Source organism: Oncorhynchus clarkii, chromosome 33 (genome assembly GCF_045791955.1).
Source record: "Oncorhynchus clarkii lewisi isolate Uvic-CL-2024 chromosome 33, UVic_Ocla_1.0, whole genome shotgun sequence".
NCBI classification, from domain to species: Eukaryota; Metazoa; Chordata; class Actinopteri; order Salmoniformes; family Salmonidae; genus Oncorhynchus; species Oncorhynchus clarkii.
In genome coordinates, this window is record NC_092179.1 from 33,305,758 (window position 1) to 33,326,548 (window position 20,791).

General features: G+C 48.0%; 1 protein-coding gene across 2 annotated transcripts in view; it reads left to right on the plus strand.

The window, feature by feature from the left end:
• Positions 1–1,732: 1,732 nt before the first annotated feature.
• Positions 1,733–20,791, plus strand: part of LOC139392693 (TANK-binding kinase 1) — a 60,272-nt gene continuing 41,213 nt past the window's right edge. Inside the window, exons 1-2 of one of the 2 annotated variants that reach the window (XM_071140863.1) lie at positions 1,733–1,836; positions 4,025–4,131. In XM_071140863.1, coding sequence (XP_070996964.1) covers positions 4,045–4,131 — 87 coding nt within the window. In that variant the 5' untranslated portion in view covers positions 1,733–1,836; positions 4,025–4,044. Of the gene's footprint in view, positions 1,837–1,887; positions 2,012–4,024; positions 4,132–20,791 lie in introns of those variants that run through there. The other variant, XM_071140864.1, reaches the window with a different exon arrangement.

Sequence of the window (20,791 nt, forward strand, 5' to 3'; positions counted from 1 at the left end):
GGGGTCCTTCCATGGAGGGGCTCAGCCCTGTTATGTTAGTGATAGGGTCCTTCCATGGAGGGGCTCAGTCCTGTTATGTTAGTGATAGGGTCCTTCCATGGAGGGGCTCGGCCCTGTTATGTTAGTGATAGGGTCCTTCCATGGAGGGGCTCAGCCCTGTTATGTTAGTGATAAGGTCCTTCCATGGAGGCCCTGTTATGTTAGTGATAGGGTCCTTCCATTGAGGGGCTCAGCCCTGTTATGTTAGTGATAGGGTCCTTCCATGGAGGGGCTCAGCCCTGTTATGTTAGTGATAGGGTCCTTCCATGGAGGGGCTCAGCCCTGTTATGTTAGTGATAGGGTCCTTCCATGGAGGCCCTGTTATGTTTGTGATAGGGTCCTTCCATGGAGGGGCTCAGCCCTGTTATGTTTGTGATAGGGTCCTTCCATGGAGGGGCTCAGCCCTGTTATGTTTGTGATAGGGTCCTTACATGGAGAGGCTCAGCCGGACGACGCTGGGCCAATTGTGCGTTGCCCCATGGGCCTCCCGGTCGCGGCCGGCTGCGACAGAGCCTGGACTCGAACCCAGAATCTCTGGTGGCACAGCCTTAGACCACTGAGACAGAGCCTGGACTGAAACCCAGAATCTCTGGTGGCACAGCCTTAGACCACTGAGACAGAGCCTGGACTCAAACCCAGAATCTCTGGTGGCACAGCCTTGGACCACTGAGACAGAGCCTGGACTCAAACCCAGAATCTCTGGTGGCACAGCCTTAGACCACTGAGACAGAGCCTGGACTCAAACCCAGAATCTCTGGTGGCACAGCCTTAGACCACTGAGACAGAGCCTGGACTCGAACCCAGAATCCTTAGACCACTGCGCCACCTTTCGCTATTGATATTTTACTGCTGCTCTTTAACTAGTTGTTACTTTTATTTCTTATTTCATATTTTTTTAACTGCATTGTAAGTAAGCATTTCACTGTATTCGGCACATGTGACTATTAGAATTTTATGTGCAGATGAATCATTGAATGCTCATGAATTGCACTTTTCTACTGTATTGTCTGTATATGTCCTTTTGTCTATCTTCCAGTGCGTTATGTATGCACAGAGCAGCAACGAACATTTCCCTGGGGGGGGGTTATCTTTAACAGGTACCGTGCTGTCCCGCTCTAATTCACCACAACCATGAACTAATATAGGATAAATCCATATGATTATTGAGCGTGACTGTTGCCAAAGACAGTACAGTATGAAGATAGAAATCCCAGCTCACGCTTGTAGGCGACGTCGGATAGCTAAACTCATGCGCATTAATACGTTTTCGGGGCTAACTCAACTCGCGCCGAACTGCGCATGTGCCAACCGTCATCTCTAATAAGGCGCTCCTTCGATTTAAAGTTGTTTTTGACGAGCATTTTAAAAAGGTATCCGTTTATTTTCACGAGGTTGGAGTAGTAAAATGTTCAACTACTAAAGACATTGGCTGGTTGTGCCTTTAGATTTCGAGAAAACGTACATCTAAAGAATAATTGCTCACTTCTCAAACTCCGTTCTGATCTGCTTCGAAAGCGTTCCCGGAAGTCTTAAGATGTTGCGCCTCTGTGTTTTTATAAACTCGGTGTCGGTGCTTTCGTTTTCCCCATCCAGGCTCTATGAAAAGACAACTGGGCCGATGCACCTGAAATCAAAACGACACTCGGTAGCTTTCTTATAGCTTTCTATATATTTATAGTCTCTTTTTTTCCAGGAAGTACGGTAAAGAGGAACCACACCCCCTTTTCCATACTGCTTTCTGATTGGGTTATTCTCATCACGTGATCCAGAAGTGAAAGGATTCTGGTTTTTCCGGAGGTAAGGAAATAAACACAACCTAATTATACTTGTGATTTTTACCTGACAAAATGTAAAAATATAAAGTTATATTGTATGACTACAACGTTTTTTAACTGCACACGGTGTCGTCCTTCCCCGGTGTCGACCTTCCCAGTTGTACTTGTGTAATGTCGGTGTATATCGTTTTGTGGAGGTGGGAACTGTCATCTTTGTTGTTGTTTTTCACTGTGAATCAGACCGACTGACTAGACAAGAATAAAACGTTTATCTAAATACATGTTCCTCCTCGTTCGGCGTTATTTGGTGCAGTTAGCTAGTTAAGAAGACATTATTAAAAGGTAACATGAGCCATTGCTTGGGTGAATATCCTGATGCGTAGTTAGGTCACACAACTTTAGCTACCTAGATATGTTACTACAGCATTTTGTCATAGTCAAATGACGTTTCTGACCATTACTAAAACGTTAGACTTTGACATGTAGCTAGGACATTGTCATGGATAGAGAGCTGTCTATATTTTGTCGTCATTGTGAACGCGTTGGGCCGGAGGGGGGTTTCCCATGGCGTCACGGTGTAATAAAGTGATCGGCGCCGGTACGTCAGTTTCACACACATTTACACTGCTTGAGATCCAGCTAATACAGTATAATGGATTATCCCTCTAGTCTAGATTTAATGCGGTGGGTTTGATTTTTCTCTAACTTCTCAGTGGATCAGCGAGGCCTCCTATTGGCTGTGACACTGCTGAGTCAGGAAGTGGATTTTACTAAACGCATCGACAGTTTTTATGCCAGTAAAAGTCGGTATTTTTAGCACGACAGCTGTGATGGAAACAGGAAGTTTTGGCCTAGAACACCAAACCCTACCCACCCCTCCCCTAACTGCAGTAAACTTCTACAGATGATAAATTAAAGTTTTTGTTGTTGTTTGTTGCTAAGAGTATTATTGATTGATTGACCATGACTTTTAAAATCAGCCAGTAGTGCGGTTTGCAGAGTGAACTCCAGGTAAATGCTCTTTAGCCGTTCCTGAACCTGCAACTACAGTTGATTTATTTATCAGCAACACGACAGTTTGGTGGGAAAATGCACATATCTGGGACCTCTGGCCCTAGTGCACATATCTGGGACCTCTGGCCCTAGTGCACATACACAGATCTCTGCAGTTCATCCAGAGTGATCATGGGCCTCTTGGCTGCATCTCTGATCCGTCTTCTCCTTGTATGAGCTGAAAGTTTAGAGGGACGGCCAGGTCTTGGTAGATTTGCAGTGGTCTGATACTCCTTCCATTTCAATATTATCGCTTGCACAGTGCTCCTTGGGATGTTTAAAGCTTGGGAAATCTTTTTGTATCCAAATCCGGCTTTAAACTTCTTCACAACAGTATCTCGGACCTGCCTGGTGTGTTCCTTGTTCTTCATGATGCTCTCTGCGCTTTTAACGGACCTCTGAGACTATCACAGTGCAGGTGCATTTATACGGAGACTTGATTACACACAGGTGGATTGTATTTATCATCATTAGTCATTTAGGTCAACATTGGATCATTCAGAGAACCTCACTGAACTTCTGGAGAGAGTTTGCTGCACTGAAAGTAAACGGACTGAATAATTTTGCACGCCCAATTTTTCAGTTTATGATTTGTTAAAAAAGTTTGAAATATCCAATAAATGTCGTTCCACTTCATGATTGTGTCCCACTTGTTGTTGATTCTTCACAAAAAAATACAGTTTTATATCTTTATGTTTGAAGCCTGAAATGTGGCAAAAGGTCGCAAAGTTCAAGGGGGCCGAATACTTTCGCAAGGCACTGTATTTTCTTTATGCAGAATTCAGAATTTCAGCACTTTAAAATCTGCCAACAATTTGGATTGGAAACCTAGCTAGTGAAATATCTATTCAATATTTACCAGAAATTATTGATATTTGAAGTACACAGAATGCGTGTTAATATGACCATAGCTACAACAGTCATGATACTAATTGACAGTTACTGTTTCAGCTATAACCGAATGTTGCTCTCTTTATCTACTGTATGAGTGACCCAGGACCACTGTTAGCTCTGGTCCTTGGCGTTAGTGCAGCTTGCTAACGTTGAGCCTTCAGGAAGAAGCCTCACTAACACCCTGGACCAGAGCTAGTTGTTCAATATGTCATTCCCCTTAGTGTGCTGTCTGAATGTGTTGGTTGGTTTGTTCTCCACTACAGGTGAACCTGAAGCCATCATCATGCAGAGCACAGCCAACTACCTGTGGCTCATCTCAGACCTGCTGGGCCAGGGAGCTACAGCTAACGTCTACCGTGGCAGACACAAGGTACAGGGCTAACACGCTAACATCTACCGTGGCAGACACAAGTTACAGGGCTAACATCTACCGTGGCAGACACAAGGTACAGGGCTAACACTAACATCTACCGTGGCAGACACAAGGTACAGGGCTAACACTAACATCTACCGTGGCAGACACAAGGTACAGGGCTAACATCTACCGTGGCAGACACAAGGTACAGGGCTAACACTAACATCTACCGTGGCAGACACAAGGTACAGGGCTAACACTAACATCTACCGTGGCAGACACAAGGTACAGGGCTAACACTAACATCTACCGTGGCAGACACAAGTTACAGGGCTAACACTAACATCTACCGTGGCAGACACAAGGTACAGGGCTAACATCTACTGTGGCAGACACAAGGTACAGGGCTAACATCTACTGTGGCAGACACAAGGTACAGGGCTAACACACTAACATCTACCATGGCAGACACAAGGTACAGGGCTAACATCTACCGTGGCAGACACAAGGTACAGGGCTAACATCTACCGTGGCAGACACAAGGTACAGGGCTAACACTAACATCTACCGTGGCAGACACAAGGTACAGGGCTAACATCTACCGTGGCAGACACAAGGTACAGGGCTAACATCTACCGTGGCAGACACAAGGTACAGGGCTAACATCTACCGTGGCAGACACAAGGTACAGGGCTAACATCTACCGTGGCAGACACAAGGTACAGGGCTAACATCTACCGTGGCAGACACAAGGTACAGGGCTAACACTAACATCTACCGTGGCAGACACAAGGTACAGGGCTAACATCTACCGTGGCAGACACAAGGTACAGGGCTAACACTAACATCTACCGTGGCAGACACAAGGTACAGGGCTAACACTAACATCTACCGTGGCAGACACAAGGTACAGGGCTAACATCTACCGTGGCAGACACAAGGTACAGGGCTAACACTAACATCTACCGTGGCAGACACAAGGTACAGGGCTAACACTAACATCTACCGTGGCAGACACAAGGTACAGGGCTTACATCTACTGTGGCAGACACAAGGTACAGGGCTAACACTAACATCTACCGTGGCAGACACAAGGTACAGGGCTAACACTAACATCTACCGTGGCAGACACAAGGTACAGGGCTAACACTAACATCTACTGTGGCAGACACAAGGTACAGGGCTAACATCTACCGTGGCAGACACAAGGTACAGGGCTAACATCTACCGTGGCAGACACAAGGTACAGGGCTAACGTCTACCGTGGCAGACACAAGGTACAGGGCTAACACTAACATCTACCGTGGCAGACACAAGGTACAGGGCTAACATCTACTGTGGCAGACACAAGGTACAGGGCTAACATCTACTGTGGCAGACACAAGGTACAGGGCTAACACTAACATCTACCGTGGCAGACACAAGGTACAGGGCTAACACTAACATCTACCGTGGCAGACACAAGGTACAGGGCTAACATCTACCGTGGCAGACACAAGGTACAGGGCTAACATCTACCGTGGCAGACACAAGGTACAGGGCTAACATCTACCGTGGCAGACACAAGGTACAGGGCTAACACTAACATCTACCGTGGCAGACACAAGGTACAGGGCTAACACTAACATCTACCGTGGCAGACACAAGGTACAGGGCTAACATCTACCGTGGCAGACACAAGGTACAGGGCTAACATCTACCGTGGCAGACACAAGGTACAGGGCTAACACTAACATCTACTGTGGCAGACACAAGGTACAGGGCTAACATCTACCGTGGCAGACACAAGGTACAGGGCTAACATCTACCGTGGCAGACACAAGGTACAGGGCTAACGTCTACCGTGGCAGACACAAGGTACAGGGCTAACACTAACATCTACCGTGGCAGACACAAGGTACAGGGCTAACATCTACTGTGGCAGACACAAGGTACAGGGCTAACATCTACTGTGGCAGACACAAGGTACAGGGCTAACACTAACATCTACCGTGGCAGACACAAGGTACAGGGCTAACACAAACATCTACCGTGGCAGACACAGGGTACAGGGCTAACATCTACCGTGGCAGACACAAGGTACAGGGCTAACATCTACCGTGGCAGACACAAGGTACAGGGCTAACATCTACCGTGGCAGACACAAGGTACAGGGCTAACATCTACCGTGGCAGACACAAGGTACAGGGCTAACATCTACCGTGGCAGACACAAGGTACAGGGCTAACATCTACCGTGGCAGACACAAGGTACAGGGCTAACTTCTACCATGGCAGACACAAGGTACAGGGCTAACATCTACTGTGGCAGACACAAGGTACAGGGCTAACACTAACATCTACCGTGGCAGACACAAGGTACAGGGCTAACATCTACCGTGGCAAACACAAGGTACAGGGCTAACATCTACCGTGGCAGACACAAGGTACAGGGCTAACATCTACCGTGGCAGACACAAGGTACAGGGCTAACATCTACCGTGGCAGACACAAGGTACAGGGCTAACATCTACCGTGGCAGACACAAGGTACAGGGCTAACATCTACCGTGGCAGACACAAGGTACAGGGCTAACATCTACCGTGGCAGACACAAGGTACAGGGCTAACATCTACTGTGGCAGACACAAGGTACAGGGCTAACACTAACATCTACCGTGGCAGACACAAGGTACAGGGCTAACACTAACATCTACCGTGGCCGACACAAGGTACAGGGCTAACATCTACCGTGGCAGACACAAGGTACAGGGCTAACATCTACCGTGGCAGACACAAGGTACAGGGCTAACATCTACCGTGGCAGACACAAGGTACAGGGCTAACATCTACCGTGGCAGACACAAGGTACAGGGCTAACATCTACCGTGGCAGACACAAGGTACAGGGCTAACACTAACATCTACCGTGGCAGACACAAGGTACAGGGCTAACATCTACCATGGCAGACACAAGGTACAGGGCTAACACTAACATCTACCGTGGCAGACACAAGGTACAGGGCTAACATCTACCGTGGCAGACACAAGGTACAGGGCTAACATCTACCGTGGCAGACACAAGGTACAGGGCTAACACTAACATCTACCGTGGCAGACACAAGGTACAGGGCTAACACTAACATCTACCGTGGCAGACACAAGGTACAGGGCTAACATCTACCGTGGCAGACACAAGGTACAGGGCTAACACTAACATCTACCGTGGCAGACACAAGGTACAGGGCTAACATCTACCGTGGCAGACACAAGGTACAGGGCTAACATCTACCGTGCAGACACAAGGTACAGGGCTAACATCTACCGTGCAGACACAAGGTACAGGGCTAACATCTACCGTGGCAGACAAGGTACAGGGCTAACACTAACATCTACCATGGCAGACACAAGGTACAGGGCTAACACTAACATCTACCATGGAAGACACAAGGTACAGGGCTAACACTAACATCTACCATGGCAGACACAAGGTACAGGGCTAACATCTACCGTGGCAGACACAAGGTACAGGGCTAACATCTACCGTGGCAGACACAAGGTACAGGGCTAACATCTACCATGGCAGACACAAGGTACAGGGCTAACACACTAACATCTACCGTGGCAGACAAGGTACAGGGCTAACACTAACATCTACTGTGGCAGACAAGGTACAGGGCTAACACTAACATCTACCGTGGCAGACACAAGGTACAGGGCTAACATCTATCGTGGCAGACACAAGGTACAGGGCTAACATCTACCGTGGCAGACACAAGGTACAGGGCTAACATCTACCGTGGCAGACACAAGGTACAGGGCTAACATCTACCGTGGCAGACACAAGGTACAGGGCTAACATCTACCATGGCAGACACAAGTTACAGGGCTAACATCTACCGTGGCAGACACAAGGTACAGGGCTAACATCTACCGTGGCAGACACAAGGTACAGGGCTAACATCTACCGTGGCAGACACAAGATACAGGGCTAACATCTACCATGGCAGACACAAGGTACAGGGCTAACATCTACCGTGGCAGACACAAGGTACAGGGCTAACATCTACCGTGGCAGACACAAGGTACAGGGCTAACATCTACCGTGGCAGACACAAGGTAAAGGGCTAACATCTACCGTGGCAGACACAAGGTAAAGGGCTAACATCTACCGTGGCAGACACAAGGTACAGGGCTAACATCTACCGTGGCAGACACAAGGTACAGGGCTAACATCTACCGTGGCAGACACAAGGTACAGGGCTAACATCTACCGTGGCAGACACAAGGTACAGGGCTAACATCTACCGTGGCAGACACAAGGTACAGGGCTAACACTAACATCTACCGTGGCAGACACAAGGTACAGGGCTAACATCTACCATGGCAGACACAAGGTACAGGGCTAACACTAACATCTACCATGGCAGACAAGGTACAGGGCTAACACTAACATCTACCGTGGCAGACACAAGGTACAGGGCTAACATCTACCGTGGCAGACACAAGGTACAGGGCTAACACACTAACATCTACCGTGGCAGACAAGGTACAGGGCTAACACTAACATCTACCGTGGCAGACAAGGTACAGGGCTAACACTAACATCTACCGTGGCAGACACAAGGTACAGGGCTAACATCTACCGTGGCAGACACAAGGTACAGGGCTAACACACTAACATCTACCATGGCAGACAAGGTACAGGGCTAACACACTAACATCTACCGTGGCAGACACATGGTACAGGGCTAACATCTACCGTGGCAGACACAAGGTACAGGGCTAACATCTACCATGGCAGACACAAGGTACAGGGCTAACACACTAACATCTACCGTGGCAGACACAAGGTACAGGGCTAACACTAACATCTACCGTGGCCGACACAAGGTACAGGGCTAACATCTACCGTGGCAGACACAAGGTACAGGGCTAACATCTACCGTCGCAGACACAAGGTACAGGGCTAACATCTACCGTGGCAGACACAAGGTACAGGGCTAACATCTACCGTGGCAGACACAAGGTACAGGGCTAACATCTACCGTGGCAGACAAGGTACAGGGCTAACACTAACATCTACTGTGGCAGACACAAGGTACAGGGCTAACACTAACATCTACCGTGGCAGACACAAGGTACAGGGCTAACATCTACCGTGGCAGACACAAGGTACAGGGCTAACATCTACTGTGGCAGACACAAGGTACAGGGCTAACACTAACATCTACCGTGGCAGACACAAGGTACAGGGCTAACACTAACATCTACCGTGGCAGACACAAGGTACAGGGCTAACATCTACTGTGGCAGACACAAGGTACAGGGCTAACATCTACCGTGGCAGACACAAGGTACAGGGCTAACACTAACATCTACCGTGGCAGACACAAGGTACAGGGCTAACATCTACCGTGGCAGACACAAGGTACAGGGCTAACATCTACCGTGGCAGACACAAGGTACAGGGCTAACATCTACCATGGCAGACACAAGGTACAGGGCTAACATCTACCGTGGCAGACACAAGGTACAGGGCTAACATCTACCGTGGCAGACAAGGTACAGGGCTAACACTAACATCTACCATGGCAGACACAAGGTACAGGGCTAACACTAACATCTACCATGGCAGACACAAGGTACAGGGCTAACACTAACATCTACCATGGCAGACACAAGGTACAGGGCTAACATCTACCGTGGCAGACACAAGGTACAGGGCTAACATCTACCGTGGCAGACACAAGGTACAGGGCTAACATCTACCATGGCAGACACAAGGTACAGGGCTTACACACTAACATCTACCGTGGCAGACAAGGTACAGGGCTAACACTAACATCTACTGTGGCAGACAAGGTACAGTGCTAACACTAACATCTACCGTGGCAGACACAAGGTACAGGGCTAACATCTACCGTGGCAGACACAAGGTACAGGGCTAACATCTACCGTGGCAGACACAAGGTACAGGGCTAACATCTACCGTGGCAGACACAAGGTACAGGGCTAACATCTACCGTGGCAGACACAAGGTACAGGGCTAACATCTACCATGGCAGACACAAGTTACAGGGCTAACATCTACCGTGGCAGACACAAGGTACAGGGCTAACATCTACCGTGGCAGACACAAGGTACAGGGCTAACATCTACCGTGGCAGACACAAGGTACAGGGCTAACACTAACATCTACCGTGGCAGACACAAGGTACAGGGCTAACATCTACCATGGCAGACACAAGGTACAGGGCTAACATCTACCGTGGCAGACACAAGATACAGGGCTAACATCTACCATGGCAGACACAAGGTACAGGGCTAACATCTACCGTGGCAGACACAAGGTACAGGGCTAACATCTACCGTGGCAGACACAAGGTACAGGGCTAACATCTACCGTGGCAGACACAAGGTACAGGGCTAACATCTACCGTGGCAGACACAAGGTACAGGGCTAACATCTACCGTGGCAGACACAAGGTACAGGGCTAACATCTACCGTGGCAGACACAAGGTACAGGGCTAACATCTACCGTGGCAGACACAAGGTACAGGGCTAACATCTACCATGGCAGACACAAGGTACAGGGCTAACACTAACATCTACCATGGCAGACAAGGTACAGGGCTAACACTAACATCTACCGTGGCAGACACAAGGTACAGGGCTAACATCTACCGTGGCAGACACAAGGTACAGGGCTAACACACTAACATCTACCGTGGCAGACAAGGTACAGGGCTAACACTAACATCTACTGTGGCAGACAAGGTACAGGGCTAACACTAACATCTACCGTGGCAGACACAAGGTACAGGGCTAACATCTACCGTGGCAGACACAAGGTACAGGGCTAACACACTAACATCTACCATGGCAGACAAGGTACAGGGCTAACACACTAACATCTACCGTGGCAGACACAAGGTACAGGGCTAACATCTACCGTGGCAGACACAAGGTACAGGGCTAACATCTACCGTGGCAGACACAAGGTACAGGGCTAACACACTAACATCTACCGTGGCAGACAAGGTACAGGGCTAACACTAACATCTACTGTGGCAGACAAGGTACAGGGCTAACACTAACATCTACCGTGGCAGACACAAGGTACAGGGCTAACATCTACCGTGGCAGACACAAGGTACAGGGCTAACACACTAACATCTACCATGGCAGACAAGGTACAGGGCTAACACACTAACATCTACCGTGGCAGACACAAGGTACAGGGCTAACATCTACCGTGGCAGACACAAGGTACAGGGCTAACATCTACCGTGGCAGACACAAGGTACAGGGCTAACACTAACATCTACCGTGGCAGACACAAGGTACAGGGCTAACATCTACCGTGGCAGACACAAGGTACAGGGCTAACAAACAAACATCTACCGTGGCAGACACAAGGTACAGGGCTAACATCTACCGTGGCAGACACAAGGTACAGGGCTAACACACTAACATCTACCGTGGCAGACACAAGGTACAGGGCTAACACACTAACATCTACCGTGGCAGACAAGGTACAGGGCTAACACACTAACATCTACCGTGGCAGACAAGGTACAGGGCTGGTCAGAGAATTTTCCAAGCTGTTTAAAGGCACAGTCAACTTAGTGTGTGTAAACTTCTGACCCACTGGAATTGTGATACAGTGAATTATAAGTGAAATAATCTGTCTTTAAACAATTGTTGGAAAAATGACTTGTGTCATGCACAAAGTAGATGTCCTAACCCACTTGCCAAAACTATAGTTTGTTAACAAGAAATATGTGGAGTGGTTGAAAAACGAGTTTTAATGACTCCAAACTAAGTGTATGTAAACTTCCGACTTCAACTGTATCTATGGGCAGCACTGAGGGAGGGGGGGACTGTAACTGGGGGGTGGGGGAATGGTTGGAACGTAACTGAGGGGTGGGGGGAACGGTAACGAGTGCGGGGGGCACTGTTACTGAGGGGAGGGTGGGGACTGTAACTGGGGGGGGACTGTAACTGCGGGGGACATCTTGGCAGTCTCTCCACCAAGCATCTTGGCAGTCTCTCCACCAAGCATCTTGGCAGTCTCTCACCTGCGTGGATGCGAGAGCAGAAGTGTAGTGTTGTTTTAGTTGTTGACATGTTGGCCTAACAGGAAGTCTAATATAGTACTGTTGTTCACTGTCTGTTGTCTCACTAACTCGCCATTTTGAGACATTTCACCAACTGTTCATGTCACAGAGGGTTATGGTTGTCTGCTCAGCCATATCAGTCTAAGCTAGCGTGCTAACCCTTCTGTCTCCACAGGGGCTTTCCCTTCTGTCTCCACAGGGGCTTTCCCAGGTCTCTCTAGACTAGAGGGAGGATGCCAACACATATTAGGATGGGTCTGGACATGTCTTTGTGTTTGGTTCTGTCTGTTTGATTCTGACAGAATGAACATCTATGGCACTTAATGAACTGTCTCACTAGGGCTGTGTCCCTGATGGACTGTCTCACTAGGGCTGTGTCCCTGATGGGACCTGATGGACTGTCTCACTAGGGCTGTGTCCCTGATGGGACCTGATGGACTGTCTCACTAGGGCTGTGTCCCAGATGGACTGTAACTAGGGCTGTGTCCCTGATGGACTGTCTCACTAGGGCTGTGTCCCTGATGGGACCTGATGGACTGTCTCACTAGAGCTGTGTCCCTGATGGGACCTGATGGACTGTCTCACTAGAGCTGTGTCCCTGATGGGACCTGATGGACTGTCTCACTAGAGCTGTGTCCCTGATGGACTGTCTCACTAGGGCTGTGTCCCTGATGGACTGTCTCACTAGGGCTGTGTCCCTGATGGGACCTGATGGACTGTCTCACTAGGGCTGTGTCCCCGATGGACTGTAACTAGGGCTGTGTCCCTGATGGACTGTCTCACTAGGGCTGTGTCCCTGATGGGACCTGATGGACTGTCTCACTAGAGCTGTGTCCCTGATGGGACCTGATGGACTGTCTCACTAGAGCTGTGTCCCTGATGGGACCTGATGGACTGTCTCACTAGAGCGGTGTCCCTGATGGGACCTGATGGACTGTCTCACTAGAGCTGTGTCCCTGATGGGACCTGATGGACTGTCTCACTAGGGCTGTGTCCCTGATGGGACCTGATGGACTGTCTCACTAGGGCTGTGTCCCTGATGGACTGTCTCACTAGGGCTGTGTCCCTAATGGGACCTGATGGACTGTCTCACTAGAGCTGTGTCCCTGATGGGACCTGATGGACTGTCTCACTAGGGCTGTGTCCCAGATGGACTGTCTCACTAGGGCTGTGTCCCTGATGGGACCTGATGGACTGTCTCACTAGAGCTGTGTCCCTGATGGGACCTGATGGACTGTCTCACTAGAGCTGTGTCCCTGATGGGACCTGATGGACTGTCTCACTAGAGCGGTGTCCCTGATGGGACCTGATGGACTGTCTCACTAGAGCTGTGTCCCTGATGGGACCTGATGGACTGTCTCACTAGGGCTGTGTCCCTGATGGGACCTGATGGACTGTCTCACTAGGGCTGTGTCCCTGATGGACTGTCTCACTAGGGCTGTGTCCCTAATGGGACCTGATGGACTGTCTCACTAGAGCTGTGTCCCTGATGGGACCTGATGGACTGTCTCACTAGGGCTGTGTCCCAGATGGACTGTCTCACTAGGGCTGTGTCCCTGATGGGACCTGATGGACTGTCTCACTAGGGCTGTGTCCCAGATGGGACCTGATGGACTGTCTCACTAGGGCTGTGTCCCTGATGGGACCTGATGGACTGTCTCACTAGGGCTGTGTCCCTGATGGACTGTCTCACTAGGGCTGTGTCCCTGATGGGACCTGATGGACTGTCTCACTAGGGCTGTGTCCCTGATGGGACCTGATGGACTGTCTCACTAGGGCTGTGTCCCTGATGGGACCTGATGGACTGTCTCACTAGGGCTGTGTCCCTGATGGACTGTCTCACTAGGGCTGTGTCCCTGATGGGACCTGATGGACTGTCTAACTAGAGCTGTGTCCCTTATGGCAACCTATTCCCTAGATACGGGACGGAAGGTTGCTAGATTGAATCCCCAAACTGACAAGGTATAAATCTGTCGTTCTGCCCCAGAACAAGACAGTTAACCCACTGTTCCTAGACCAGTTAACCCACCGTTCCTAGACCAGTTAACCCACTGTTCCTAGACCAGTTAACCCACTGTTCCTAGACCAGTTAACCCACTGTTCCTAGACCAGTTAACCCACTGTTCCTAGACCAGTTAACCCACTGTTCCTAGACCAGTTAACCCACTGTTCCTAGACCAGTTAACCCACTGTTCCTAGACCAGTTAACCCACTGTTCCTAGACCAGTTAACCCACTGTTCCTAGACCAGTTAACCCACTGTTCCTAGACCAGTTAACCCACTGTTCCTAGACCAGTTAACCCACTGTTCCTAGACCAGTTAACCCACTGTTCCTAGACCAGTTAACCCACTGTTCCTAGACCAGTTAACCCACTGTTCCTAGACCAGTTAACCCACTGTTCCTAGACCAGTTAACCCCACTGTTCCTAGACCAGTTAACCCACTGTTCCTAGACCAGTTAACCCACTGTTCCTAGACCAGTTAACCCCACTGTTCCTAGACCAGTTAACCCACTGTTCCTAGACCAGTTAACCCACTGTTCCTAGACCAGTTAACCCACTGTTCCTAGACCAGTTAACCCACTGTTCCTAGACCAGTTAACCCACTGTTCCTAGACCAGTTAACCCACTGTTCCTAGACCAGTTAACCCACTGTTCCTAGACCAGTTAACCCACTGTTCCTAGACCAGTTAACCCACTGTTCCTAGACCAGTTAACCCCACTGTTCCTAGACCAGTTAACCCCACTGTTCCTAGACCAGTTAACCCACTGTTCCTAGACCAGTTAACCCACTGTTCCTAGACCAGTTAACCCCACTGTTCCTAGACCAGTTAACCCACTGTTCCTAGACCAGTTAACCCACTGTTCCTAGACCAGTTAACCCACTGTTCCTAGACCAGTTAACCCACTGTTCCTAGACCAGTTAACCCACTGTTCCTAGACCAGTTAACCCACTGTTCCTAGACCAGTTAACCCACTGTTCCTAGACCAGTTAACCCACTGTTCCTAGACCAGTTAACCCACTGTTCCTAGACCAGTTAACCCACTGTTCCTAGACCAGTTAACCCCACTGTTCCTAGACCAGTTAACCCCACTGTTCCTAGACCAGTTAACCCACTGTTCCTAGACCAGTTAACCCACTGTTCCTAGACCAGTTAACCCACTGTTCCTAGACCAGTTAACCCACTGTTCCTAGACCAGTTAACCCCACTGTTCCTAGACCAGTTAACCCCACTGTTCCTAGACCAGTTAACCCCACTGTTCCTAGACCAGTTAACCCACTGTTCCTAGACCAGTTAACCCACCGTTCCTAGACCAGTTAACCCACTGTTCCTAGACCAGTTAACCCACCGTTCCTAGACCAGTTAACCCACCGTTCCTAGACCAGTTAACCCACTGTTCCTAGACCAGTTAACCCACTGTTCCTAGACCAGTTAACCCACTGTTCCTAGACCAGTTAACCCCACTGTTCCTAGACCAGTTAACCCCACTGTTCCTAGACCAGTTAACCCACTGTTCCTAGACCAGTTAACCCCACTGTTCCTAGACCAGTTAACCCCACTGTTCCTAGACCAGTTAACCCCACTGTTCCTAGACCAGTTAACCCACTGTTCCTAGACCAGTTAACCCACTGTTCCTAGACCGGTTAACCCACTGTTCCTAGACCAGTTAACCCACTGTTCCTAGACCAGTTAACCCCACTGTTCCTAGACCAGTTAACCCCACTGTTCCTAGACCAGTTAACCCCACTGTTCCTAGACCAGTTAACCCACTGTTCCTAGACCAGTTAACCCACCGTTCCTAGACCAGTTAACCCACTGTTCCTAGACCAGTTAACCCACCGTTCCTAGACCAGTTAACCCACCGTTCCTAGACCAGTTAACCCACTGTTCCTAGACCAGTTAACCCACTGTTCCTAGACCAGTTAACCCACTGTTCCTAGACCAGTTAACCCCACTGTTCCTAGACCAGTTAACCCCACTGTTCCTAGACCAGTTAACCCACTGTTCCTAGACCAGTTAACCCCACTGTTCCTAGACCAGTTAACCCCACTGTTCCTAGACCAGTTAACCCCACTGTTCCTAGACCAGTTAACCCACTGTTCCTAGACCAGTTAACCCACTGTTCCTAGACCAGTTAACCCACTGTTCCTAGACCAGTTAACCCACTGTTCCTAGACCAGTTAACCCCACTGTTCCTAGACCAGTTAACCCACTGTTCCTAGACCAGTTAACCCCACTGTTCCTAGACCAGTTAACCCACTGTTCCTAGACCAGTTAACCCACCGTTCCTAGACCAGTTAACCCACTGTTCCTAGACCAGTTAACCCACTGTTCCTAGACCAGTTAACCAGTTAACCCCCTGTTCCCAGACCAGTTAACCCACCGTTCCCCGGGAGGCCGTCATTGTAAATAAGAATTTGTTCTTAACTGACTTGCTTAAATTAAGGTCAAATACAAAATACACTATATATATAGCAGTATGTGGACACCCCTTCATCCACTATATATACAGGACACCCCTTCATCCACTATATATACAGGACACCCCTTCATCCACTATATATACAGGACACCCCTTCATCCACTATATTTACAGGACACCCCTTCATCCACTATATATACAGGACACCCCTTCATCCACTATATATACAGGACACCCCTTCATCCACTATATATACAGGACACCCCTTCATCCACTATATATACAGGACACCCCTTCATCCACTATATATACAGGACACCCCTTCATCCACTATATATACAGGACACCCCTTCATCCACTATATATACAGGACACCCCTTCATCCACTATATATACAGGACACCCCTTCATCCACTATATATACAGGACACCCCTTCATCCACTATATATACAGGACACCCCTTCATCCACTATATATGCAGCAGTATGTGGACACCCCTTCATCCACTATATATACAGGACACCCCTTCATCCACTATATATACAGGACACCCCTTCATCCACTATATATACAGGACACCCCTTCATCCACTATATATACAGGACACCCCTTCATCCACTATATATACAGCAGTATGAGGGCAGCCCTTCATCCACTATATATACAGGACACCCCTTCATCCACTATATATACAGCAGGATGAGGACACCCCTTCATCCACTATATATACAGCAGTATGAGGGCAGCCCTTCATCCACTATATATACAGGACACCCCTTCATCCACTATATATACAGCAGTATGAGGACACCCCTTCATCCACTATATATACAGGACACCCCTTCATCCACTATATATACAGGACACCCCTTCATCCACTATATATACAGGACACCCCTTCATCCACTATATATACAGGACACCCCTTCATCCACTATATATACAGGACACCCCTTCATCCACTATATATACAGCAGTATGGACACCCCTTCATCCACTATATATACAGGACACCCCTTCATCCACTATATATACAGGACACCCCTTCATCCACTATATATACAGGACACCCCTTCATCCACTATATATACAGCAGTATGTGGACACCCCTTCATCCACTATATTTACAGGACACCCCTTCATCCACTATATATACAGGACACCCCTTCATCCACTATATATACAGGACACCCCTTCATCCACTATATATACAGGACACCCCTTCATCCACTATATATACAGGACACCCCTTCATCCACTATATATACAGCAGTATGAGGACACCCCTTCATCCACTATATATACAGGACACCCCTTCATCCACTATATATACAGCAGTATGTGGACACCCCTTCATCCACTATATATACAGGACACCCCTTCATCCACTATATATACAGGACACCCCTTCATCCACTATATATACAGGACACCCCTTCATCCACTATATATACAGGACACCCCTTCATCCACTATATATACAGGACACCCCTTCATCCACTATATATACAGGACACCCCTTCATCCACTATATATACAGGACACCCCTTCATCCACTATATATGCAGCAGTATGTGGACACCCCTTCATCCACTATATATACAGGACACCCCTTCATCCACTATATATACAGGACACCCCTTCATCCACTATATATACAGGACACCCCTTCATCCACTATATATACAGGACACCCCTTCATCCACTATATATACAGCAGTATGAGGGCAGCCCTTCATCCACTATATATACAGGACACCCCTTCATCCACTATATATACAGCAGGATGAGGACACCCCTTCATCCACTATATATACAGCAGTATGAGGGCAGCCCTTCATCCACTATATATACAGGACACCCCTTCATCCACTATATATACAGCAGTATGAGGACACCCCTTCATCCACTATATATACAGGACACCCCTTCATCCACTATATATACAGGACACCCCTTCATCCACTATATATACAGGACACCCCTTCATCCACTATATATACAGGACACCCCTTCATCCACTATATATACAGGACACCCCTTCATCCACTATATATACAGCAGTATGGACACCCCTTCATCCACTATATATACAGGACACCCCTTCATCCACTATATATACAGGACACCCCTTCATCCACTATATATACAGGACACCCCTTCATCCACTATATATACAGCAGTATGTGGACACCCCTTCATCCACTATATTTACAGGACACCCCTTCATCCACTATATATACAGGACACCCCTTCATCCACTATATATACAGGACACCCCTTCATCCACTATATATACAGGACACCCCTTCATCCACTATATATACAGGACACCCCTTCATCCACTATATATACAGCAGTATGAGGACACCCCTTCATCCACTATATATACAGGACACCCCTTCATCCACTATATATACAGGACACCCCTTCATCCACTATATATACAGGACACCCCTTCATCCACTATATATACAGCAGTATGTGGACACCCCTTCATCCACTATATTTACAGGACACCCCTTCATCCACTATATATACAGGACACCCCTTCATCCACTATATATACAGGACACCCCTTCATCCACTATATATACAGGACACCCCTTCATCCACTATATATATAGCAGTATGAGGACACCCCTTCATCCACTATATATACAGGACACCCCTTCATCCACTATATTTACAGGACACCCCTTCATCCACTATATATACAGGACACCCCTTCATCCACTATATATACAGGACACCCCTTCATCCACTATATATATAGCAGTATGAGGACACCCCTTCATCCACTATATATACAGGACACCCCTTCATCCACTATATTTACAGGACACCCCTTCATCCACTATATATACAGCAGTATGTGGACACCCCTTCATCCACTATATATACAGGACACCCCTTCATCCACTATATATACAGGACACCCCTTCATCCACTATATATACAGCAGTATGTGGACACCCCTTCATCCACTATATATACAGGACACCCCTTCATCCACTATATATACAGGACACCCCTTCATCCACTATATATACAGGACACCCCTTCATCCACTATATATACAGCAGTATGTGGACACCCCTTCATCCACTATATATACAGGACACCCCTTCATCCACTATATTTACAGGACACCCCTTCATCCACTATATATACAGCAGTATGTGGACACCCCTTCATCCACTATATATACAGGACACCCCTTCATCCACTATATATACAGCAGTATGTGGACACCCCTTCATCCACTATATATACACAGGACACCCCTTCATCCACTATATATACAGCAGTATGAGGACACCCCTTCATCCACTATATATACAGCAGTATGTGGACACCCCTTCATCCACTATATATACAGCAGTATGAGGACACCCCTTCATCCACTATATATACAGCAGTATGAGGACACCCCTTCATCCACTATATATACAGGACACCCCTTCATCCACTATATTTACAGGACACCCCTTCATCCACTATATATACAGCAGTATGTGGACACCCCTTCATCCACTATATATACAGCAGTATGAGGACACCCCTTCATCCACTATATATACAGGACACCCCTTCATCCACTATATATACAGGACACCCCTTCATCCACTATATTTACAGGACACCCCTTCATCCACTATATATACAGGACACCCCTTCATCCACTATATTTACAGCAGTATGTGGACACCCCTTCATCCACTATATATACAGGACACCCCTTCATCCACTATATTTACAGGACACCCCTTCATCCACTATATATACAGCAGTATGTGGACACCCCTTCATCCACTATATATACAGGACACCCCTTCATCCACTATATATACAGGACACCCCTTCATCCACTATATATACAGCAGTATGTGGACACCCCTTCATCCACTATATATACAGGACACCCCTTCATCCACTATATATACAGGACACCCCTTCATCCACTATATATATACAGCAGTATGTGGACACCCCTTCATCCACTATATATACAGCAGTATGTGGACACCCCTTCATCCACTATATATACAGCAGTATGTGGACACCCCTTCATCCACTATATATACAGCAGTATGTGGACACCCCTTCATCCACTATATATACAGCAGTATGTGGACACCCCTTCATC